This window comes from Gymnoscopelus microlampas (genome assembly GCF_963454915.1).
Source record: "Gymnoscopelus microlampas genome assembly, chromosome: 5".
Lineage (NCBI taxonomy): Eukaryota > Metazoa > Chordata > Actinopteri > Myctophiformes > Myctophidae > Gymnoscopelus > Gymnoscopelus microlampas.
In genome coordinates, this window is record NC_139942.1 from 55,923,358 (window position 1) to 55,949,288 (window position 25,931).

The following is a 25,931-nucleotide window of genomic DNA, read 5'->3' on the forward strand; positions in this document are numbered from 1 at the left end:
CCAGTATATTATAGCAACATATGTTTTTTTCAAAAGAAATGTTAGGATTAGAAGACATTTTGTAATCCCCAGAAGCAAAGATTTGAGTTACAAAAAATGGCTTTAAAAAAATAATATATATATTCAAAGATTTGCACACATGTTCACGATTTTTCAAAAAATAGCAGATCTACAAGCTCATAGCGCGGCACTCGGTGCAGCGCTATGAGCTTGCAGATCTGCTATTTTTCAATAGCCAAAGAAATCTAAAAATTACACAGATTGTTCCCCGGTCTAAATGGGTTAACAATTGCAGGCGTGTTTTGAAAAAAATGCTATAATTACAAAAGTTTAAAACTTAAGATAAGTTTATAAACGTGGAAATGTTCTCAATGTACTCACGGACTCTTGAAACCTGGGAGCCTCTATTCTCCATGTACTCATGAATTAACTGTGTTTGTACAAGAGGCAGGCAATCAGGCTCTGAGTGGCTTTGCTCTGGGCTATGAGGAAGGGAAGAAAAACATTGTTGCCGCTCCATTTAAAAGTTATCCTTACAAAAGTAAGATAATTATACAGATCCTTCCAAAAAAAATACAATAAAGTTCATTTTCTTCTGTAATATAATTCAAAAAGTGAAACTTTCATATATTCTAGATCATTGTGCACACAGTGAAATATGCAAAATCTTTTTTGTTTCAATATTGATTTGTATGGCATACAGCTCATGAAAATCAAAAATCCATATCTCAAAATATTAAAATATGACACGAGACCACTCAAAAGAAGGATTTATAATACATACATGTCAACCATCTGAAAAGCGTGTTAATTTATGCACTCAATACTTGGTCTGGCCTACTTTTGAACAAATGACCTCATCAATGCGCCAAAATACATTTTTGTCGACTAAATCACCTGCAGATTTAGCCCATTAAGACCTGGAACTGTGTCATTTTTAGATGTGAGCTAAAAAGCATTATTTTACACTTTGGGCTATTCAAAAATAGCAGATATACAAGCTCATAGCGCGGCACCGAGTGCCGCGCTACGAGCTTGTAGATCTGCTATTTTTGAAAATGTGTGAAAATGTGTGCAAATCTTTGAATATATATTGTTTTAAAGCGAACATTTTTAACTCAAATCTTTGCTTCTGGGGGGTCCCTGGAACAATATATTTTGATGGGGGTCCACGGCCAACTACATATAATTGTGGGGGTCCTTGACATGAAAAAGATTGAGCACCACTGATATAGAAACATACGTTTTTCAGAAAACTGTTGAGATTTAGGAGACATGTAGAATCGGCTTCAGGTCTCAATGGGTTAAATAGTTTGGTTAGAGTGTATGCACCAGATACTGTATTTACATTAATGCACTTTTCTAAATCGTACAGTATTATACTTTGTTGACCAGGTTTCCCAAAAGTGTCTGTACTCTGCCCTCTTCTTGTTTTCCCTAAGATTTAGGAGACATGTAGAATCGGCTTCAGGTCTCAATGGGTTAAAGGAGTAAAAATATTCTGATATTTAGTCGACTAAAACTAGACTAAAATGGAAACATTTCAGATGACAAAAACATATGAACAAAACTAAATGGAACTTTATGCAAAAAGACTATGACTAAAACTAAATAAATAGTTGCTGTCAAAATTAACATGCCTGGAAGGAAGCATGAGCTCAGTTCGGGGCTCTCCCCAGGCTGGCAGAGGGAGAGTATAGCGCCTAGGATTACAGCTTATAGGCAATTGGCACTGGGTGAAAAAAAAATGGTTACAAAAATTGTGGGATAAAAAAATAAATGAAATCGAATAAAAATTTGCAGTGGCGTGCACAGACATTTTGAGGGGCAGTTGCTCAAGTAAATTATACTTTTTTTTGTTTACTTGGTCTGCTCTTTTTTCCCTCTACACCTATACCTCTTTGCCAAAAATAGCCGATCTACAAGCTCACAACGCCTCGCAGCGCGAGGCGTTGTGAGCTTGTAGATCTGCTATTTTTGGCTAAAGTTCTCCTCAGAAAAGGGATGCTAGGTTTCGAGTGGTTATGGTAAAAGGAAAAATCATATCTCATAAAGATTTGGCGGACCCCCTGTAGTAACTCTGAGGACCCCCTAGGGGTCCCGGACCCTCTTTTGAAGACCCCTGCTGTAAACAGGGCACACTTCAAAAGGGCACTTCTGGTAAAGAGGGCAAATGGCAGGTGCTCAGCACCACCTAGAGTCTATCTGTGCACGTCCCTGAAAATTAGCATTGAACCACAGGTGTAGGACGTCTCAGGTGTCTCTCGGCTACAGCATACTCTTTTCCTCTGTAGAACGGCAGCTCATAGCATGTCACCCCCCCCCCCCCCCCCCCCCTCTTGGGTTAACCCTCTGGACCCCCAAGGTGAGACCCCATCAATCCTGCTGAACCATGTTGAGGCCCTCGTACGTACATACGTCCCTCTGGAGCGCTGACAGCAGAACAAAGAAGGGAACACTCCTCCGCTGTTCTATCTGAGATAATAAGCTCCAGTTATCAGTGGTGGAAAAGATGACACACATTTTTTACTTAAGTAAAAATATCAATACTGCAATGTAGAAATACTCTGTACGGAATTCAAAATGTACTTGACTATAAGTACAAATGTACTTAAAGTACCAAAAGTAGAAAGTAACCATTGTGCAGAAATGTTCCATTTCACAAGCTTTCAAATACTTGTGAAATACTTAAATAAAATTTAGAAAAATCATTTGAAAATAGCAGATCTATAACCTCACAATGCGTTGCATCCCAACACATTGTGAGCTTGTAGATCGGCTATATTTGCCTCTTAGATGTGGTGGGGTAGAAGTAAAAGTGCTGAACATTGGAAATACTCCGGTAAAGTAAAAGTACCTCATAATTGTACTTAAGTGCAGTACTTGAGTAAATATACTCAGTCACTCTACACCACTGCTAATAAGCTCCAGTTATCAGCAGCGCAGCAGCCCAGTCTAAATCCGGCCCTGCATTCAATAAGCACGGTGGCTGTGATCTGGAGGTTCACAACGCTAAGCATGTTCTTATTCCCATTGGTAACCCTGTAGACAAATTAGGTTATCTTTGATGCCATGACTTTTCAGACAGTGCAGAGATGGATATGGGGGCTGACCCCCCGTCCCCCGTCCCCGTCCCCCATCAGGGCAAGGAGATTGGGACAATTGGACTACAGCAGGGACATGAATGACACGATTGTCTAAACGCAAAAAGATTTGATCACTACATGTATGACTGAGAACTAAATAAAAACTAATCTATGATGACTAAAGCTAAGACTAGATATAATGACAATTTCGTCAACAAATAAAAACTAGACTAAAATGTTAGTGAGGGGCTAATGGAGAAGAGATCCAGTAGAACTAAAAGTAATGTTATGTTTGGTTGTGCTCGGGTGTTGAGCTCTGAAAATAGCAGATCTACAAGCTCACAACGCGTCGCAGCTCACAACGCGTCGCAGCGCGACACGTTGTGAGCTTGTAGATCGGCTATTTTCATCATGCAACCAAGTGTAAAATCATCCATTACGACGCCATCAAGGCACCGCCAACATACATTTTAGTCGACTAAATCAACTGTAGATTTAGTCGACTATAATCTTATGATATTTAGTCGACTAAAACTAGTCAAAAACTAAAACATTTCAGATGACTAAAATATGACTAAAACTAAATGGAATTTTGTTCAAAAGACTATAACTAAAACTAAATCAGAATGTGCTGTCAAAATCAACACTAACTGAGAGTCGGCCGTATCGTCAAAATATGCCAATCTGTGTTTCCTGCTTATATGAAGGTCATTTGGTGCCATTAAGATGCTTTTGGGAAAGCTGGGCTCCAAGGAGGAAGGAACGTGTCTTCGAACACTCTGCCAATCTCTCTCTTTATTAAATGGGGGTTAATTAGTATCCTAATCACTGTTTGTGTGTGTTTTGGAAGATTGGCCTGTCTTTACTTCAATGTATTTACTTCATTCATGTTTAGGAATGTCTAGTACATTGGTTCTCTGGTACCAGGGGTACTTGAGGGGGTTCCAGGGGGTCCCCAGCTAAATGATGGATAGGAACCAAATGGACCCTTATGGGTCTGTAACTCTGAGAGTGTACAAATGGAACCAAATGGACCCTTATGGGTCTGTAACTCTGAGAGTGTACAAATGGAACCAAATGGACCCTTATGGGTCTGTAACTCTGAGAGTGTACAAATGGAACCAAATGGACCCTTATGGGTCTGTAACTCTGAGAGTGTACAAATGGAACCAAATGGACCCTTATGGGTCTGTAACTCTGAGAGTGTACAAATGGAACCAAATGGACCCTTATGGGTCTGTAACTCTGAGAGTGTACAAATGGAACCAAATGGACCCGTTAGGGTCCATTTGGTTCCATTTGTACACTCTCAGAGTTAAATTAACACTGATTTTACAATTTAAATTGGGGTCCCAGAAATAGAAATGCCATTAAATGGGGATCTGTAGCCCTAATGCATGTCAAACCGGGGGTCCATGAAATTAAAGTGGTTGAAAATCACTGCTAGAGCCGTAAAAATCTTCTCTTATGGGGTCCCTGGCATATCTTTTCAAATGGGGGTCCGCGGGCTAATAAGTGTCAATTTGGGGGTCCATGTAAGGAAAAAGTTTGAGAACCACTGGTGTAGTAGGCCTGTAACGATTCACTCAACCCACGATACGATTCCAATCAAGACACTAGGTTCAGGATACGATCTTTCACCATTTTAAAACATTTTTTTTCCATACAACTGACTGAAAAAATACATTTTGGGTAATTTCTCTTACAGAAATCCAGTATTTTCTTCTCTTTTATTATTTGTTTTTATAATACTGTGTTTTCTCTTATCCTCTTTTCAATACAGTAGCAAATGACTGAAATGTTCTTTTTTCATCAATTCTCTTACAAACATCCTGTATTTTCTTCTTCTTCGTTTTACGTGCCCTCTGCTTTTTGCATCGCGATGCATTTTTTATTAAATCAATTAAAATGATCACCAGATTGAATTTATTTGAATGGATTTAGGATAAATCATTACATGTCTAATGTTTAGCAGTCAGTCATACAGATGTGCCACTTCAAAACTTCACATGTCCTGCCATCGGCAAGACAGTCAATTTTCAGGGGATTGGGACAAAGAAGGGCATTTAAAATGCTGAATTATTTTGAAATCTATGATTCCCTTTGCTGCCACAAGGGGTAGCAAGTTTACAAGTTCTCTCTCTATAATATTAATTTTGATTATTTTTTGTAGTATTTGCAATGCTGTTGGTGTTGACATGTGTTTTTTGGGGGGGTTCTTGTTGTCTTTTTTTACTTAGCTGGCTGAATTGCTTAATGTCTAGAAGTCAGTCATAGTATTGGCAAAGCTGTTGGTGTTGACATTTGTGTGTTTTTTTTGGGTGGGGGGATCTTGTTTTTGTTTTTTTTACTTAGGCTGGCTGAATTGCTTAGCGAGGCCTCATTCTGTCTCTCTACATGTTTGTAGTAAATCCAGGGGTAATTTACCTTGGCAGGTGAACCAATGGATTTCTCCCCACAGGCAGGCGGTGTCTGTCGACTCAAGCAACTTTGAGGCTTATGCTAATGAGGTTTAGAGGTGTGTTCAGGAAATTAAACGGGAAGAAACAAGGCAAACCGACACTCCCTCTCTGTTTCCTCCACTGTCTGTCTGTCTGTCTGTCTGTCTGTCTGTCTGTCTGTCTGTCTGTCTGTCTGTCTGTCTGTCTGTCTGTCTGTCTGTCTGTCTGTCTGTCTGTCTGTCTGTCTGTCTGTCTGTCTGTCTGTCTGTCTGTCTGTCTGTCTGTCTGTCTGTCTGTCCGTCTGTCCGTCTGTCCGTCCGTCCGTCCGTCCGTCCGTCCGTCCGTCCGTCCGTCCGTCCGTCCGTCCGTCCGCCCGCCCGCCCGCCTGCCTGCCTGCCTGCCTGTTGGGGGGGAGAATCAGTGCATCTCTGAAAAGTCTGTTTTTATTTCAACAATGAACCGCAGGAACAATCAAAAATGTTCCATTCAAATCCTTTAAATTAAGCCGTTGTTTTATGGGCGATCCAGTTTAGAGGACCTTGTATTGTTAACTGTACTTCCATATACTTTTTTCCTTGTCTTTCTAAATACAGTACTTCAATTAATCAATCCTCTTGATCTTGGAGAATTAGAGATACTAGACCATACCCGGTGAAGTGTGCAGGCGAAAGTAGTTGCAAACGTGGGGTTATTGTGCGTCCTGTCGCGCGTCCCGTCCCGTCGCTTTTCTTTTTATTATCTCCATTTTTACGCGTTGCTCTTGAATGTCCCTCACCGTGAGCCGCGCTTTGACGACACTTCCGGTCACGCACCGGAAGTGTGGTCAAAGCGTGGCCTACGCTCGAGCGCATTCAAGAACACCGGGTTGCATAGTGTTCTCTCACTGTAAATATCAGATCTCTCGCAAAAAAACGTTAAAGAATATATTAAATTACGCGATTTAAAGCAAGAACCGTAGGCAGAGGTTTTTCAAAAATAGCAGATCTATGAGCTTGTATATCTGCTATTTTTGAATTGCCAAAGTGTAAAATAATGTTTTTTAGTTCAAATGAAAAAGTGACACAGATGCTTCTTTAGGTCTTAATGGGTTAATAAATGAATACTTTTTTTTTTTTACTCGGTAACAGCGCTGCTCAATGAAAGGGATAATAATATTCTGTCTCCACTGCGTGTACGTGTGGAGGATTTACACAAAACTGGCATCCAGTCTCTGTACTTCACAACGAAAAGGCCGGCGGATCAGCCTCAGATTAATTAGTTGCCACTGGCCTGGTTTATATTTAGAAGTACAGCGCTGCACAAAAAAAACAAGACAACAGGAACATACAGTGGGTTTAACACATTAAGACCGGGAACGCATCTGTGTCATTTTTAGATTTCTTTGGCTATTCAAAAATAGCAGATCTACAAAGCTCATAGCGCGGCACCGAGTGTCGCGCTATGAGCTTGTAGATCTGCTTGTAGATCTGCAATTTGTGCAAATCTTTGAATATATAATATATATATTTTTTTTAAATGCAACTCAAATCTTTGCTTCTGGGGTATTCAACAAATTTCTTCTAAATCATCATCATTCTAAAACAGTTTTTTTGAAAAAAAAAGTATTTGGCTGCGGACCCCCCATCTCAAAATATGTGTTCCAGGGACCCCCCTGAAGCAAAGATTTGAGTTAAAAATGTTCAAATATATTCAATGATTTGCATTTTTTCCCACAGATTTTCAGAAATAGCAGATCTACAAGCTCATAGCGCGGCACTCGGTGCCGCGCTATGAGCTTGTAGATCTGCTATTTTTGAATAGCCGAATGAATCTAAAAATGACACTCGGATGCGTTCCCGGTCTTAATGGGTTATTGCAAGAGGAGCTTCTGAGAAACCTTGGCATAAATACGTGGTGTCAGGTATTTGATGTACCGACAAACCTCGTTATAAATACGTGGCGTCTGTGTATTTGAAGTACTGAGGAAAGCGTGTTATAAATAAAAACATGGTGTCAGGTATCTGAGGTACTTTGCGGTGCGTTTGATCGACCTAAAGGGAACAGTGAACAACAACAAAACTTCTGACTGAGCTTGTTCACCGGAGAAAGAAGTGGAAAACGATCAGTGGCTTAAGTGTGCCGCCATTCAACACGTTTGTTGGGTTATAGACGGGGGTTGAACGTAACATGGTGGTAGAAGTAGGCGGAAAACCTATGGTGTATGAATACATGCGCAAATGCATCGCGTAAAACAAGCAGACTTGGCTTGTTAAGCGATAACCTGGCAACCGGCGTTGCCAGGTTAGGTGCGAGAGAAACAAGCAACCAGGCAGACTTGACAATACTGCGAAACTAGGGGTGGGAGAGCCTGGCAACCCCTAGCGGTAGTGTGGGGGAGCAAAGGCTCCCTTTGTGATACCTGGGCCAGCCACTAGTGTATAATAATCATCATCATATTACTGGATAGAGAAATAACATGTAAACTTTTCTCATGTCCAGGTGACTGCCTCTGCCTGGAGGGCTACATGAAGGACCCCGTCCACAAGCACCTCTGCATCCGCAACGAATGGGGGCCCAACCAGGGGTAAGTTGTGCTTCTCAAACATCTTCATGTCAGGGACGTATGATTATGAATCCCACCAACGTTATAGGATATAGACCCGCCTTACCTGTCTGTTCTGATTGGCTCCCTGGCAGACATAGTTTTACTGAGGTTAGGATTAAGGTTAGGTTTAGACATAGTTTTACTGAGGTTAAGGTTAGGTTTAGGTTTAGGCATAGTTTTACTGAGGTTAGGGTTAAGGTTAGGTTTAGACATAGTTTTACTGAGGTTAGGGTTAAGGTTAGGTTTAGGCATAGTTTTACTGAGGTTAGGGTTAAGGTTAGGTTTAGGCATAGTTTTACTGAGGTTCGAGTTAGGGTTAAGGTTAGGTTTAGGCATAGTTTTACTGAGGTTAGGAATAAGGTTAGGTTTAGGCATAGTTTTACTGAGGTTAGGGTTAATGCTAGGTTTAGACATAGTTTTACTGAGGTTAGGGTTAATGCTAGGTTTAGACATAGTTTTACTGAGGTTAGGGTTAAGGTTAGGTTTAGGCATAGTTTTACTGAGGTTAGGGTTAGGGTTAAGGCTAGGTTTAGGCATAGTTTTACTGAGGTTAGGGTTAAGGTTAGGTTTAGACATAGTTTTACTGAGGTTAGGGTTAAGGTTAGGTTTAGGCATAGTTTTACTGAGGTTAGAGTTAGGGTTAAGGTTAGGTTTAGGCATAGTTTTACTGAGGTTAGAGTTAGGGTTAAGGTTAGGTTTAGGCATAGTTTTACTGAGGTTAGAGTTAGGGTTAAGGTTAGGTTTAGGCATAGTTTTACTGTTGTTAGGATTAGATTTAAGGTTATGTGTAGGCATAGTTTTACTGAGGTTAGGGTTAAGGTTAGGTTTAGGCATAGTTTTACTGAGGTTAGGGTTAAGGTTAGGTTTAGGCATAGTTTTACTGAGGTTAGGGTTAATGTTAGGTTTAGACATAGTTTCACTGAGGTTAGGGTTATGGGTTAAGGCTAGGTTTAGGTATAGTTACAAAAACGAGAACTTTCAATCACAGCGACTACTGACCAATCACAGCGGGTCTTGCCTAGAACTGTGGTGGGATCCATAATAACGCGTCAGGGACCCCCCAAAAACAATGAAACAGGAGCACACACCAGTAGCTGTGAGGAGGTGCTGACCACAGGAGGTATTGGAAATACTCCAGTAAAGTAAAAAAAAATCAAAATTGTACTTAAGCACAGTACTTGAGTACATGTACTTTACACCACTGCCAGCAACCAGAGAGAATGCATTGGCTCCGTCCGTATTAGTATTATTATTATGAAACCATTCATGTTTATGGAGGAATTAGTCAAGAGAGAAAATGTTAGATATTGCAAAACCCCAATTAAAAACTTTCTTCATGAAGCAAATAAAATAAATATCAAGTGTCTCGCGGTGCATAAACCTCCACAGACAGATGAGCAATTAGTTCCTCTCCTCTGCTGTGGAGCATTGTTTATCACATAGTTATTGTGCTGATAGATATATTACCAGTATCCCAATTGCAGTGGTGTAAAGTAACTAAGTACAGTTACTCAAGTACTGTACTTAACTCATCCAGTGCTACATGACGTCTAAGACGTCATGAAAAACAACAAAAAAAACATGTTCAGAACCCAAGATATGATGATTTGAAGATTTGCTGCTCCATTCACTCTTTGTTTAACTTCTAACTTAAAAAGGCTGTATCTCGGCTCCTAAGCATATTTTTTTTACAATGAATTTTAGCTGTGGCACTCATAGCCAAAATTCCATAAATAAGCTGGGCACTGAATGAGTTAAGTACACTTTTGAGGATTTATTTTTACTTTACTGGAGTATTTTCATTTTCAGTACTTGTACTTCTAATCCACTACATCTCAGAGGCAGATATTGTACTTTTACTCCACTATAATTATTGAACACTTTAGTTACTACTTACTTTGTAGATGTAGATTATTATCACAAAACTTACATTAACCACTTCAGTCCTATATACATTTCAGCCATTTGAAAATAGGTGATCTACAAGCTCACAATGTGTCGCGATGCATGAACTTGTACTGTAGATCTGCTATTTTTCAAAATATTTGTATACATTATGACTTATTGAAATGGGACATTTCAAAAACTGGGACAGCACAATGAGTATTTTTACTCTTGGTACTATAAAGGGCAAGACCACTTTGGTAGAGGTTTGGGTTGTGTAGTTACCTTGCCATGATGTAACTCCAAAGGTGGACAAGAAATTAAAAATAATTGCTCCATTGATTAGAAATTGATAATTCAAAATATGCTCATCATTGACTTACATTATATGGCAAAACAGCTCTCAAAGTCACTCTTTTAGCACATAAACAAATGCAAACAAAGTTGATTCAGACAATATAGAACATCAGAAAACCCACTACTGTTTTTTTATATAGTATATAAAAATGTTAACTTCCTGTTGATTTTGCTATTTTTATTAAGAAGAAAACCCGGACTGGATTCGCGGATCCGGATCCGGATCTTCAAATAGTAAAATCAGCAGGAAGTTAACATTTGTATTAAAAAAAAAAACAGTACTGGGTTTGGTGATGTTCTATATTGTCAGAATCAGCTTTGTTCGTGTTCGTTTACGTGCTAAAAGAGTGACTTTGGGAGATGTTTTACCATACAATGTAAGTCAATGATGAGCATATTTTGAATTATCAATTTCTAATCAATGGAGCAATTATTTTTGATTTCTTGTCCACCTTTGGAGTTACATCATGGCAAGGTAACTACACAACCCAAACCTCTACCACAGTGGTCTTAGGCCTACCCTTAAAGTATGTGTTGATGCCAATATTTTTGCACTTTTACTCTAGCAAATTTTGATTACCGGACATTTACTTACAGAGTATTTCTACACTGCAGTATTGATACTTTTACTTAAAGTAAAACATGCGAGTACTTTTTTCCACCACTGCGGGTGGGGGGCAGGGCTGTATTAGCCATTGGGCCGCCGGGGCCGTGGCCCCAGGGCCCTGGGCTCTTAGGGGCCCGCGCGGCCATCGACAATTTACTAAAATGAAATGTATAGGTTAATCAAATATCAAATGTGTGGGCCCCTCCTCTGTGTTTACAGCAGTGATTCTCGCTGGGTTTGAGGACCTTCAAGGGCTCCTGGGCTCCAAGGGCTCCTGGGGCCCTTCCATATATGATGGAATATGATTAAGGAAGGAATATAAATTATTATATTATGAAACATACATTAACCACTTTAGCCCTATTTTATACCTAGGCTATTTGAAAATAGCAGATCTACAAGCTCACAACGCGTCGCATCGCGACGCGTTGTGGGCTTGTAGATCGGCTATTTTCAAACATTTTAGTACTTTTACTTTTGGTACTTTAAGTACATTTTGATGCCAATGCTTTTGTACTTTTACTCAAGTACATTTTTAATTCTGGAATTTTAATTGTAACAGAGTACTTCTACATTGCAGTATTGATACTTTTACTTAAGTAAAACATTTGAGTACTTTTTCCACCACTGGTTAATCCGTCCCTGGTGGGGGGGATTCGTTTCTCTATCTTTTCTTCTGGCACTGTGTTTTGGTCTGGCCATCTCTTTTTGGGGGGGTAAGGTCAGTGCTTATCATATATTACAGTAATGAGTCAGAGTGATGACGTGATCCGCCTTGGCAGTGAGAAACGCTGTTTCAGACAGCCGTCCCAGAAATGACTATAAATGTTTAATTGGGTTCATGTGGTCGCTGAGGAAGTCCTTGACATTTCTGCCGAATAATGCCCGTTAACGTTCTGTTGGGACCAACATGGTGCTTGTTGTGGTCACTCACACATACACTGACCCATGTGTCATGTGGTGGAACAAAGTACTGAAATGTTTTACTTAAAGGAGCATTTTGGACTACGGTTTTCTTACCTTTTCTATGACGTTGTGATATCTTAGGATGAATGGTACAGTAGAAAAATGTCATAACTCCATCCCGGGTCCACCGCAGCTTAAAACGTGCAACTATGCAAAAAAAAAAACCTAGTCTCGCTAGACGAGATTAAAATCTCGAGATTTCGATCTCGTCTAGCGAGACTTTTTTTTTTTTTTTTTACAGTGTTCTGTCACTATGAACGTCAGATCTAAAAAAAAAAAAAAAAGCTATTAAAATATGCGATCTAGCGCAAGGCCTATTGGTGCACATTGGCTGTAATTGCTTAAGCCCCACCCCCCTCTGTGTTCCTGTTGAGCAGCCTTGCGACAATTGGACAGGGGATGTACTGTAACATTGCTCCTCTAGTCCATATATAGCTTAATGAAATTAACTCATCAAAGGCACCGCTCACTTCACACTCGGGTGTGATTTTTTTTTTTTCATTCAGTGTCATATTTCTCTCTCTTTCCTGCCGACAACACTATGATTCCCTCTGGTGCTTCCCCTGTCTTCCCCCCTGTCTTCCCTGTCATCCTGTGACGGAGTGGGCTTCTGGCGGGGGGGGAGAGAGACTTAAATGTTTAATGACCAGTGCTTCTGGCGTCGAGGGTCCGCTCTTCTCCTCCTCCTCCTCGTTTGGGTCTTGTGTTTTCTCCTGGCCTAAAGTCAGTGGTGTAAAGTAACTAGGTATATGTACTCAAGTACTGTACTTACGTACACTTTTGATTAGTTTTTACTTTACTGGAGTATTGCCAATTGTCAGTACTTTTACTTCTACTCCACTACATCTCAGAGGCAAATGTTGTACTTTTACTCCACTACAATTATTTGAACACTTTAGTTACTTTGTGGATTTTGATTATTATTACAAAACATGCACTTACCACTTCAGCCCTATATATACATTTAGGGCCATTTGAAAATAGCCGTTCCCAAGCTCTCAACGCGTCGCATCTTGTAGATCTGCTATTTTCAAAATATCTGTATACATTTGAAAACTTGAAATGAGACATTCTGTATAATGAGTACTATTACTTTTGTACATTTTGATACCAATGCTTGGGTAATTTTTACTCAAGTAAATGTTATATTCCGGGCTTTTTTACTTGTAACAGAGTATATGTCTACATTGCAGTATTGATACTTTTACTTAAGTAGATGTGGCCCTTTACAGTAGAGCATCAGCTCCGTCAGAGGGACACGGGGCCCCTGTCACTTCCTCTCCTCCTTACTCTCTCACTCTGATGCCTGTTTAGTCCCAGAGCTGCCGCTCCCCATTAATCTCCATCATTCTCTCTCACTCGCTTTGTGCCCCCCATCTCTCTCTCCTTTCACTCCTTTTCCTCTCTCTCTCCCCGTCCTCAGCAGTGTTGCCATGTCCGCTTATTGTAAGCGACTTTGGGCTTGTTTTTATCCGTTAGGATGCTTGTAAATATTGGTTGTTTAGGGGTTGTGTTTTTTATGGGCTTGTTTCTAAAGTGTAGTTGCTTATTTGGGACTTGCGTCCTAATGTTGTTCAACACTTTTTGATTTGAGTTAAAAAAAAAAGAGCATTATATTACACTTTGGGCTATTCAAAAATAGCAGATCTACAAGCTCGTAGCGCGGCACCGAGTGCCGCGCTACGAGCTTGTAGATCTGCTATTTTTGAAAAATCATGAAAATGTGTGCAAATCTTTGAATATATATATATTATTTTAAAGCAAACATTAACTCTATTCTTTGCTTCTGGGGGGTCCCTGGAACAAAATATTATGAGATGGGGGTCCGCGGCCAAATTCATATCATGTTGGGGGGGGGGGGGTCCTTGACATGAACAAGATTGAGCTCCACTGATATAGAAACATTACGTTTTTTCAGAAAAGACATTTTGCAGAATCAGAACCACAGGCCTCAATGGGTTAAACCAGTGGTTCTCTAACATTTTCATGTCAAGGACCCCCAGATTAACATGCATTTGTGCACGGACCCCCCCCCCCCATCTGAAAAGATGTTGTACCAGGGACGGATCCCCATGCAAGATGTGTGTATTTTAAACAAATGTGTTAATTTCTGTCAATTCTTTTAGAATTATCATTTTTTAAACAGCAGATCAACAAGCTCACACGCTGTGAGCTTGTTGATTGGCTATTTTCAAATAGTTCTGTGTGTGTGTCTGTGTGGGCCCGTAGTCGCCTCTTTTGGGCTTGTTTTCATAGATCTGGTTGCTTGTTTCTCTTGTAAAATCTGGCAACATCGGCCCTCAGCTCTCTCTGTCATTGTCATTCTCTCTCTCTCTCTCTCTCTCTCTCTCTCTCTCTCTCTCTCTCTCTCTCTCTCTCTCTCTCTCTCTCTGTCTCTCTCACACTCTCTCTCTCCCCCCTGTCACTGTGTCACAGTGTCTCTCGCTCCCCTCCCATGCCACTGATGGTAAATAGACATGAGGAGCCCAAAGTCACATTCTCTGTCAGCAGCTGGGCCGACACATTTTTCAATCAGCGTGTTTTACAGCGTTCATATGTCATCATGCTCACGTTGATTTGTGAGCCTGTCATACACGGGAGCTATAAGAAAGAATGTGGTTGAAAAAGATGCTTAATAAACTTTTTTTGGGGGGGAAGAGATGTGCCGTATTTTTTACATATTTTACCCCCTTTGATTTTAACAACTTAAAGGAGTAATTCACTCTAAATATGACTTATTTTCTATCATGAAGCCTTGAATTAATTTTGTCTCATTCCTAAGCCAATAATTTGAATAATTTGAATCTCCGGCAGGAGACTTGCGCAGTGGTATGAAGTAACTAGGTACATTTACTCAAGTACTGTACTTAAGTACAATTTTTGAGGAGTGTTTGCTTTACTGGAGTCTTTCCAATTATCAATTATTTTACTTCTACTCCACCACACCTCAGAGGGAAATATTGTACTTTGACTCCACTACAATTATTTGACAACTTTAGTTCCTATAGTTACTTTGCAGATGTAAGTTATTATATTATAAAACATACATTAACCACTATAGCCTTATTTTATACATAGGCTATTTGAAAATAGCAGATCTACAAGCTCACGACACGTTGTGAGCTTGTAGATCTGCTATTTTCAAACATTTTAGTACTTTTACTTTTGGTACTTTAAGTACATTTTGATACCAACACTTTTGTACTTGATACTTTTACACATGTAAAAAAAATCTCTACTTTTTTCCACCACTGGACTTCCTACTGGAGACATTACTGTAGCATCTTTCTGCCGGTCTTCAAATGATTGACTATGTGACAAAAACTAAAACAAATCTCCATTAATTCAAGGCTTCATGGGGTGTGCAAATGATAGACAATAAGACATGTTTTGGGTGAACTACTCCTTTAAGCCCTTGTGTATGCTTTACATGCAGATCTACAACCTCTGACGACGTGACGCGACACATCTTGAGGTTGTAGATCTGTTATTTTAGAAACACTGGGAAAAATAATTTCAGTTGTAATTGTTCTGATTGCTCTCTCTCTCTCTCTCTCTCTCTCTCTCTCTCTCTCTCTCTCTCTCTCTCTCTCTCTCTCTCTCTCTCTCTCTCTCTCTCTCTCTCTCTCTCTCCATGTCAGACCCTGGCCTTACACCATCTTCCAGCGTGGTTTTGATCTGGTGATGGGAGAGCAGCCCTCTGATCGTATTTTCAGGTAAGCCAACCTCACACAAACATTTACTACGTTCGATTCCCCATCATTTCTCATGACAATCCATCCGTCGATGACTTGGCACGGTCAGGCTGGGCCCAGATGATGTGTCTTTAACCCTTTTAAGACCTGAGGCCCAGGGACGTGCACAGATAGACTCTAGGTGGTGCTAGAGCACCTGCCCTTTGCCCTCTTGACCAGAAGTGCCCTTTTGAAAAAAAGAAAAAAAATAGTTTTTTTTTCAGTTTACAGCAGGGGTCTTCAACAGGGGGTCCGGGACCCCTAGGAGGTCCTCGGAGTTACTACATTGCGTCCACCAAATCTTTATGTGATATTATTTTTCTTTTTACCATAACCACTCGAAACCTAGCATCCCTTTTCTGAGGAGAACTTTAGCCAAAAATAGCAGATCTACAAGCCCACAACGCCTCGCGCTGCGAGGCGTTGTGGGCTTGTAGATTGGCTATTTTTGGCAAAGAGGTATAGGCGTAGAGGGAAAAAAGAGCAGACCAAGTCAACAAAAAAAAGTATAATTTACTTGAGCACCTGCCCCTCAAAATGTCTGTGCACGCCACTGTTGGCGGGTGACACGTAGCAAAGGTCGTCAGGAATGGGCATTGCGGCCTATTCCGTACAGTTCTCTGATAAATATTATTTCCATACAGTTTTCTGATAAACTTATGTTGCTATATCAGTGGTGGGGCGTGGCTGCGACACAGAGGTAATATTTCTGTACGCAACAGGAAACAGACATAAAAGTTCCAACAGGAAACAGAGGTAACAGTTCTGTACACAACAGGAAACGGATGTAATAGTTCCAACAGGAAACAGAGGTAACAGTTCTGTACACAACAGGAAACAGAGGTAATAGTTCTGTACACAACAGGAAACAAAGGTAATAGTTCGGTACACAACAGGAAACAGAGGTAATAGTTCTGTACACAACAGGAAACAGAGGTAATAGTTCTGTACACAACAGGAAACAAAGGTAATAGTTCGGGACACAACAGGAAACAGAGGTAATAGTGCCAACAGGAAACAAACATAATAGTTATGTACACAACAGGAAACAGATGTAATAGTTCGGTACACAACAGGAAACAGAGGTAATATTTCGGTACACAACAGGAAACAGAGGTAATAGTTCGGTACACAACAGGAAACAGAGGTAATCGTTCTGTACGAAACAGGAAACAGAGGTAATAGTTCGGTACACAACAGGAAACAGAGGTAATCGTTCTGTACGAAACAGGAAACGTAGGTAATAGTTCCACTAATAGAGATTATGTTCAAACCTCACACCAACGGGTACACATTATCTCTGGGGTTATTTGATCAATATGTATACGTTTTTCTTGTATATGTATAAATGTATCCCGTTCTAAGTGGCTATGACAGCCTTCCAAATTGTGCAGGCCCAGGGTAGGCAACCCGGCCTGGCGGAGACTTTTCCAGTTCTATCTCTGACACTCCAACCTTGTTGTCGTGGCCAGAATGAATATTTACCGAGACCACCGTGTCAACAAAGAGCTCCCTGATACCCAACCTGGAGAAGCCTCTGACACAGTGGTTCTCAACCTTTTCAGGCGGTTACCCCCCAAAATACTCATTTGAACTGGGGACCCCCTCCCCCACCCTGACAAGCACTTGGACTTGTAGGAGTTGAGGCATTACATTTAGTTTGACTCGGACCGAGTCACTCGGTTCTACAGATAAATGTTTTGCCCTACAAAGCCAAAGTGTAGTAACTATGGGGAAATAAATTACTGATAAACAGGTTTAAAATTGTTCCAACTGGTCAGCCAAATGAGATATTGGCTCATAAGTGATATTACACTAATTATGTATATGTTCTTTAGGTAATTGTTTATCCCCCAAAATCACAAAGGCTAAATTGACCTTTGGGATACACAAATACGTTGGTGTGTCCAAAGACGTAGTTACTGCACTTTGGCTTTGTAAGGCAGTAATAATTGGCGATCGAGGCGTTTTCATCGGAAGGTAGTTGGAGCTTTGAAGACAATGGGAGGCATCTGGGAACGTACTGCCTAGAGCGTGCCAACAGGGCAGCGGTGAGCTTGATAGCGTGAGGCTTTATTTCCTGATGGGCTTTGTGGATTGGCTAAGCATTGCGTGACATCTGTGCCACTGAAGCAATAAAAGCGATGAGCGCACATATTAGGACTCCAGTGTTGTTCAGAGCGAGTCTTTACAGATCCAAAAATATTTTCAGTGTGAGAAATGTTCCGCTGGACGGTATGTGTGAATGAAGTGACTGAAGGACGATTCAGATCCATTCATGCTGATGCTGTTGCTGCAGTGAACCACAAGGTGTACGCCTTTGGACGGCACTGTTGGAGCCCCGACTTGTTTTATATTAAGGCCTACGTTTTCAACACTGAGTCTTTACGCTGGAAGGTGTTGACAAAAATGACAACTAGAGAACCTTTATGTGGGTTTATGAGCTCCTGGACTGATGGCCACACAGCTGTGCTGATAGAACATATTGCCTACATCTGGGGAGGGTGCAACGTGCTTTATGCATTTGAGGTGGACACCCACAGCTGGTTCGAACCCAGGGTGTCTGGGACTGTTCCAAAGGGGAGGGGGGACCACTCAGCCTGTGTCTTGGGGAAGGTCATGTATATTCATGGAGGATACACCAATTCAACTTGGAAGGGTGAATGCACTAATGACACCTACATGTTGGACACCACCACAATGGTCTGGTCTTTAATTTACACCAGAGGAACTCCCCCACCTGCTTCAGGCAGGCACTCTGCCACCATCATCGGGACAAAGATGTTTGTATTTGGGGGTGATGGGGGCCAGAGCTACAACTATGTATGTCAGAATGTTTGACACTGAGACCAACTCCTGGCTGAGCACACCTTCTGCACACCTTCTGCACACCTTCTGTCCAGAAGGGCATTCAGCCTTTGCCTACAATGGAGAGCTGTACATAATTGATGGTGAAAACGGGGAAACTACCATAAGTTACCTGTGGAAATTCCACCCAGAGACTTTTTCTTGGACGAAGGTTGAGCCAAAGGGGAACGGACTGGGTACGGTCGTTTGGAAGTGTTGTTGCGTGGTGGGAGATCGCATCATCCTCTTTGGGTGGGATACACCCCTCGTTGTGAGACACCAGCCACCCCTGCAAATCCTAGACTTGAGTCCTAGTCTGAAGACGTTATGTAAGCTAGCAGTTATTCAGTACGATCTGGATCAGTCTGAACTCACACACAATATCAGGTGGGAACTGAGAGCCATGACTACCAACAGCAACACAGAACACCCACAACACAGACTTGTATAATTACTGACAAAAGGTTCGATTTTTTTTGTACCTTGTTGTGGTTCTGATTTATAATTATGGACAAAATATTTAATGCTTTTGTACCTTTTGGGAGTTATTACTACTTTTTTTTTCCAATGAAGGTTATTTTTTGAATGAAGGTTTACGAAGGTAACCGTGGTTACAGTTTATAACCTTCGTTATGTTTCCCCTCATTGGATCACTCCAATGTGGGTATAGAAGTACCCGATTCACCTGGTGGTTGAGGTAGGAACAGTCAGGGCAACAAAGAGGGCTGAAAGCATAGAACCTACCCCGAACTGACCTCCTTTTCTGTGAAAACAGACAAGGAAACAGAGGTAATAGATACTACAGATTCTGTCCAAACCTCACAGAAACCGGTACAGATTATGTCTGGGGTCATGTGATCAACATGTATACGTTTTTCTTTCTTTTTTATATCCTGTTCCAAGTGGCAATGACAGCCTTCCAATTATTTATTTTTTGCGGGCCCTGGGTAGGCAACCCGGCCTGGTGGAGACTTTTGTAGTTTCGTCTCTGATACTCCAACCATGTTGACGTGGCCAGAATGAATATTTACTGAGACCCCCGTGTAAACAAACAGCACCCTGGATACCCAACCTGGAGAAGCGTCACAGTGGCCTTGACAGTGTTCAATCAAATTATCCCGCCCTTCCTAGTGCGTACCCTACTTTATCATCACTTTTAAAATACATGGGACCATAATTTACCAAAACACATATCATGGTGATTAACACATTGTGTGCCAGAGGTTTATTCAAATATTGTACGTTCAGTGCCTGCATATCTTCCATCCACTTACGTTGATATGTTTCGTGCTGTAGAAGCCCCGACGCGGAAGTGCATGTAAACAAAGCGTGCGTGCGGGACGGCGGAGGGTCCCGACTAACGCCTGGAACAATAATATTTCTAACACGATCGTCCATTGCAGAGTTATCGCCGATCGAAAACGGCTCGCTTCCACCACGTTAAAAAGAAATGGAGATATTAAGCTTTTAGTCAAGGAGTTAACATTGGAGCGGCCGACCGGAAGGATTTTTGACATGGATCCACATCCGGCCTCTCCTTCTTAGAGACTCCTTGGATGATCCCAAAGTTTCGTTAGAGCGCCCCATGTGGGCCCCACGTATAAAAAAAATAAAAATGCCAAAAACGGTCAGGACCGTTTATGACATATGACGCATGGAACGTGGTGAAAACGAGCCATTTTCAACGTTAATATCGGAATACTGATATATTATTGATTTCAGCTGTTCACAATTACAAACATGCAAACATGACCCACTTTAATTACTTCAGTCTATATTAGTAGCTTAATGACAAGTATTAAATGCTATTGTCTTTTTTTTACATCCAATGTATTTGTGTTTAAGTTCATAAAGTTAACATATGTGTAACTGAATGCATTTGAAATTAAATAAAAATGATACTTTTCAGGATTCCAATTCAAGAATAGCAAAACAAAATAAAAAAGTAATTAATCTCCAATTTATTTCCTGATTGGCTTTGTGGATTGGCCAAGCATTGTGTGCCATCTGTGCCACTGAAGCAATAAAAGAGATAAACACGCACATTAGGACTCCAGTGTTGTTCAGAGCGAGTTTTTACAGATCAAAACAGATTTGCAGTGTGAGAAATGTTCCGCTGGGCGGTATGTGTGAATGAAGGACAATTCAGTTCCAGTCATGCTGATGCTGCTGCTGCAGTAAAGCACGAGGTGTATGCCTTTGAACTGTACTGGAATAACGATTGGACTGAGATTGAGGCCTACGTTTTCAACACAGTGTCTTTACGCTGGAGGGTGTTGACCACAATGACAATTGAAAGACGACAACTACTTTACTCTGGGTTTCATCGAAAGGGCCACACAGCTGTGCTGATAGAACATATTGTCTACATCTGGGGAGGGTATCCTTACAACAACACACTTTATGCATTTGATGTGGACACCCACAGCTGGTTCGAACCCAGGGTGTCTGGGACTGTTCCAGAGGGGAGGGTCGACCACTCAGCCTGTGTCTTGGGGAAGGTCATATATATTCACGGAGGAAAGCCAACTAGGTGGGGTGAATGCACTAATGACACCTACAGGTTGGACACCACCACAATGGTCTGGTCTTTAATTAACACCAGAGGAACTCCCCCACCTGCTTCACGAAAGCACTCTGCCACCATCATCGGGACGAAGATGTTTGTATTCGGGGGTAATCCCCACCTGTGGCGGGATCAGTACTGCAACTACATCAGAGTGTTTGACACCGAGACCAACTTCTGGAAGAGCACACCTTCTGCACAGTTTTGTGCAAAAAGGCATTCAGCCTTTGCCTACAATAGAGAGCTGTACATAATTGGTGGTCACACCCGGCAAGCTACATTAAGTGACCTGTGGAAATTCAACCCAGAGACCTTTTCTTGGACGAAGGTTGAGCCAAAGGGAAACGGACTGGGTACGTTCGTTTGGAAGTGTTGTTGCGTGGTGGGAGATCGCATCATCCTCTTTGGGGATAGACCCCAGTTAGGGGGACACCACCCACCCCTGCAAATCCTAGACTTGAGTCCTAGTCTGAAGACGTTATGTAAGCTAGCAGTTATTCAGTACGATCTGGATCAGTCTGAACTCCCACACAACATCAGGTGGGAACTGAGAGCCATGACTACCAACAGCAACACAGAACACACACAACACAGACTTGTATAATTACTGACAAAAGGTTCGATTTATTTTGTATCGTGTTGTGGTTTTGATAGCTTTATAATTATGGACGAAAGATTTATTGCTTTTTGTACCTTTTGGGAGTTATTACTACTTTCTTTTTTTTTTTTAACTGAATGAAGGTTACGAAGGTAACCTTGGTTACCGTTTGTAACCTTTGTTAAGTTTCCCCTCATTGGATCACTCCAATGTGGGTATAGAAGTACCCGATTCACCTGGTGGTTGAGGTAGGAACAGTCAGGCCAACAAAGAAGGCTGACAGCATAGAACCTACCCCGAACCGGCCGCCTTGTCTGTGAAAACAGACAAGGAAACAGAGGTAATAGTTACTACAGATTCTGTTCAAACCTCACAGAAACCGGTACAGATTATATCTGGGGTCATGTGATCAACATGTATACGTTTTTCTTTCTTTTTTTATCCCATTCCAAGTGGCAATGACTGCCTTCCACATTTTGCAGGCCCTGGGTAGGCAACCCGGCCTGGCGGAGACTTTTCCAGTTCTATCTCTGATACCCCAACCTTGTTGACGTGGCCAGTATGAATATTTACTGAGACCCCCGTGTAAACAAACAGCACCCTGGATACCCAACCTGGAGAAGCCTCTGACACAGTGGTTCTCAACCTTTTCAGGTGGTTAGCCCCAAAATATTAATTTGAAGTGGGGACCCCCCACCCTGTCAGGCACTCGGACTTGTAGGAGTTGAGGCATTACATTTAGTTTGACTCGGACCGAGTCACTCGGTTCTACAGATAAATGTTTTGTCCTACAAAGACAAAGTGCAGTAACTATGGGGAAATAAATTACTGATAAACAGGTTTAAAACTGTTCCAACTGGTCAGCCAAATGAGATATTTGCTCATAAGTGATATTACACTAATTACGTATCTGTTCTTTAGGTTATTGTTTATCCCCCCAAAATCACGAAGGCTAAATTGACCTTTGGGATACACAAATATGTTGGTGTGTCCAAAGACGTAGTCACTGCACTTGCTTTATAAGGCAGTAATGATTGGCGATCGAGGCGTTTTCATTGGAAGGTAGTTGGAGCTTTGAAGACAATGGGAGGCATTGGGGAACGTACTGCCTAGAGTGTGCCAACAGGGCATCGGTGAGCTTGATAGCTTGAGGCTTTATTTCCTGATGGGCTTTGTGGATTGGCCAAGCATTGTGTGACATCTGTGCCACTGAAGCATTAAAAGCGATGAACGCGCACATTAGAACTCCAGTGTTGTTCAGAGTGAGTCTTTATAGTTCCAAGAAGATTTGCAGTGTGAGAAATGTTCCGTTGGACGATATGTGTGAATGAAGGACAATACGGATCCATTCATGCTGATGCTACTGCTGCATTGACTGCAGGCGTTTTCATTGGAAGGTAGTTGGAGCTTTGAAGACACTGGGATGCATCTGGGAACGTACTGCCTAGAGCATTGGTTCTCAAAGTGGGGTCCGGGGACCCCCAGGGGTCCTTGAGGGAGTTCCAGGGGGTCCCCAGCTAAATTATAGATTAGGCACCAAATGGACCCTTATGGGTCTGTAACTCTGAGTGTGTACAAATGGAACCAAATTGACCCTAACGGGTCAATTTGAATTGGGGTCCCAGAGGTAGAAATGCCTTTAAATGGGGGTCCGTATTCCTAATGCATGTCAAACTGGGGGTCCTTGAAATTAAAATGGTTGAGAATCACTGCTAGAGAGCCATAAAACCCTTCTCTTATTGGGGTCCCTGGCTTATCTTTTCAAATGGGGGTCCGCGGGCTAATAAGTGTCAATTTGGGGGTCCTTGACATAAAAAAGTTTGAGAACCACTGGCCTAGAGCGTGCTAACAGGGCAGCGGTGAGCTTGATAGCTTGAGGCTTTATTTCCTGATTGGCTTTGTGGATTGGCCAAGCATTGCGTGACATCTGTGCCACTGAAGCAATAAAAGCGATGAACGCGCACATTAGGACTCCAGTGTCGTTCAGAGCGAGTGTTTACAGATCCAAAAAGTTTTGCAGTGTGAGAAATGTTCCGCTGGACGGTATGTGTGAATGAAGGACGATCCAGATCCATTCATGCTGATGCTGCTGCTGCAGTAAAGCACGAGGTGTATGCCTTTGAACTGTACTGGAATAACGACTGGACTGAGATTGAGGCCTACGTTTTCAACACAGTGTCTTTACGCTGGAGGGTGTTGACCACAATGACAATTGAAAGACGACAACTACTTTACTCTGGGTTTCATCGAAAGGGCCACACAGCTGTGCTGATAGAACATATTGTCTACATCTGGGGAGGGTATCCTTACAACAACACACTTTATGCATTTGATGTGGACACCCACAGCTGGTTCGAACCCAGGGTGTCTGGGACTGTTCCAGAGGGGAGGGCCAACCACTCAGCCTGTGTCTTGGGGAAGGTCATGTATATTCATGGAGGAAAGCCAACTAGGTGGGGTGAATGCACTAATGACACCTACAGGTTGGACACCAGCACAATGGTCTGGTCTTTAATTAACACCAGAGGCACTCCCCCACCTGCTTCACACGGGCACTCTGCCACCATCATAGGGACAAAGATGTTTGTATTTGGGGGTAATCCCCACTTGTGGCGGGATCAGTACTGCAACTACATCAGAGTGTTTGACACCGAGACCAACTCCTGGCTGAGCACACCTTCTGCACAGTTTTGTCCAGAAAGGCATTCAGCCTTTGCCTACAATGGAGAGCTGTACATAATTAATGGTTACGGCCACATAATTGGCAGTCACACCCGGCAAGTTACCTTAAGTGACCTGTGGAAATTAAACCCAGAGACCTTTTCTTGGACGAAGGTTGAGCCAAAGGGGAACGGACCGGGTACGGTTGTTTGGAAGTGTTGTTGCGTGGTGGGAGATCGCATCATCCTCTTTGGGGGGGATAGACCCCACTTTGGTAGACACCACACACCCCTGCAAATCCTAGACTTGAGTCCTAGTCTGAAGACGTTATGTAAGCTAGCAGTTATTCAGTACGATCTGGATCAGTCTGAACTCACACACAACATCAGATGGGAACTGAGAACCATGACTACCAACAGCAACACAGAACACACACAACACAGACTTGTATAATTATGACACAAGCTTTGATTTTTGTTCTACCGTGTTGTGGTTTTGATAGCTTTATAATTATGGACGAAAGATTTAATGCGTTTGTACCTTTTTGGAGTTATTACTACTTTTTTTTGTTTTTTAACTGAATGAAGGTTACGAAGGTAACCGTGGTTACCGTTTGTAACCTTTGTTAAGTTTCCCCTCATTGGATCACTCCAATGTGGGTATAGAAGTACCCGATTCACCTGGTGGTTGAGGTAGGAACAGTCAGGCCAACAAAGAAGGCTGAAAGCATAGAACCTACCCCGAACCGACCGCCTTGTCTGTGAAAACAGACAAGGACACAGAGGTAATAGTTACTACAGATTCTGTTCAAACCTCACAGAAACCGGTACAGATTATCTCTGGGGTCATTTGATCAACATGTATATGTTTTTCTTTCTTTTTTTTTATCCCGTTTTAAGTGGCAATGACAGCCTTCCAAATTTTGCAGGCCCTGGGAGGCAACCCGGCCTGGCGGAGACTTTTCCAGTTTAGTTCTATCTTTGACACCTTAACCTTGTTGGCGTTGCCAGAATGAATATTTACCAAGACCACCGTGTAAACAAAGAGCTCCCTGATACCCAACCTGGAGAAGCCTCTGACACAGTGGTTCTCAACCTTTTCAGGTGGTTAGCCCCAAAATATTAATTTGAACTGGGGACCCCCCACCCTGTCAAGCACTCTGACTTGTAGGATATGTGGCATTACATTTAGTTTGACTCGGACCGAGTCACTCGGTTCTACAGATAAATGTTTTGCCCTACAAAGCCAAAGTGTAGTAACTATGGGGAAATAAATGACTGATAAACAGGTTTAAAACTGTTCCAAATGGTCAGCCAAATGAGATATTGGCTCATAATTGATATTACACTAATTACGTATCTGTTCTTTAGGTAATTGTTTATCCCCCAAAATCACAAAGGCTAAATTGACCTTTGGGATACGCAAATACGTTGGTGTGTCCAAAGACATAGTTACTGCACTTGCTTTGTAAGGCAGTAATGTTTGGATCGAGGTGTTTTCATCGGAAGGTAGTTGGAGCTTTCAAGACACTGGGATGCATCTGGGAACATACTGCCTAGAGCGTGCCAACAGGGCAGCGGCGAGCTTGATAGCGTGAGGC

General features: G+C 41.9%; 1 protein-coding gene across 1 annotated transcript in view; it reads left to right on the plus strand.

Moving 5' to 3' along the window:
* The window catches only part of astn1 (astrotactin 1), a gene marked incomplete at both ends in the record, with an annotated part of 706,990 nt that overhangs the window by 229,352 nt on the left and 451,707 nt on the right, over positions 1–25,931 (plus strand). The window contains 2 exons of the mRNA XM_084058603.1: positions 8,006–8,090; positions 15,567–15,641. Of these exons, the coding sequence (XP_083914729.1) occupies positions 8,006–8,090; positions 15,567–15,641 (160 nt within the window). The remainder of the gene's footprint in view (positions 1–8,005; positions 8,091–15,566; positions 15,642–25,931) is intronic.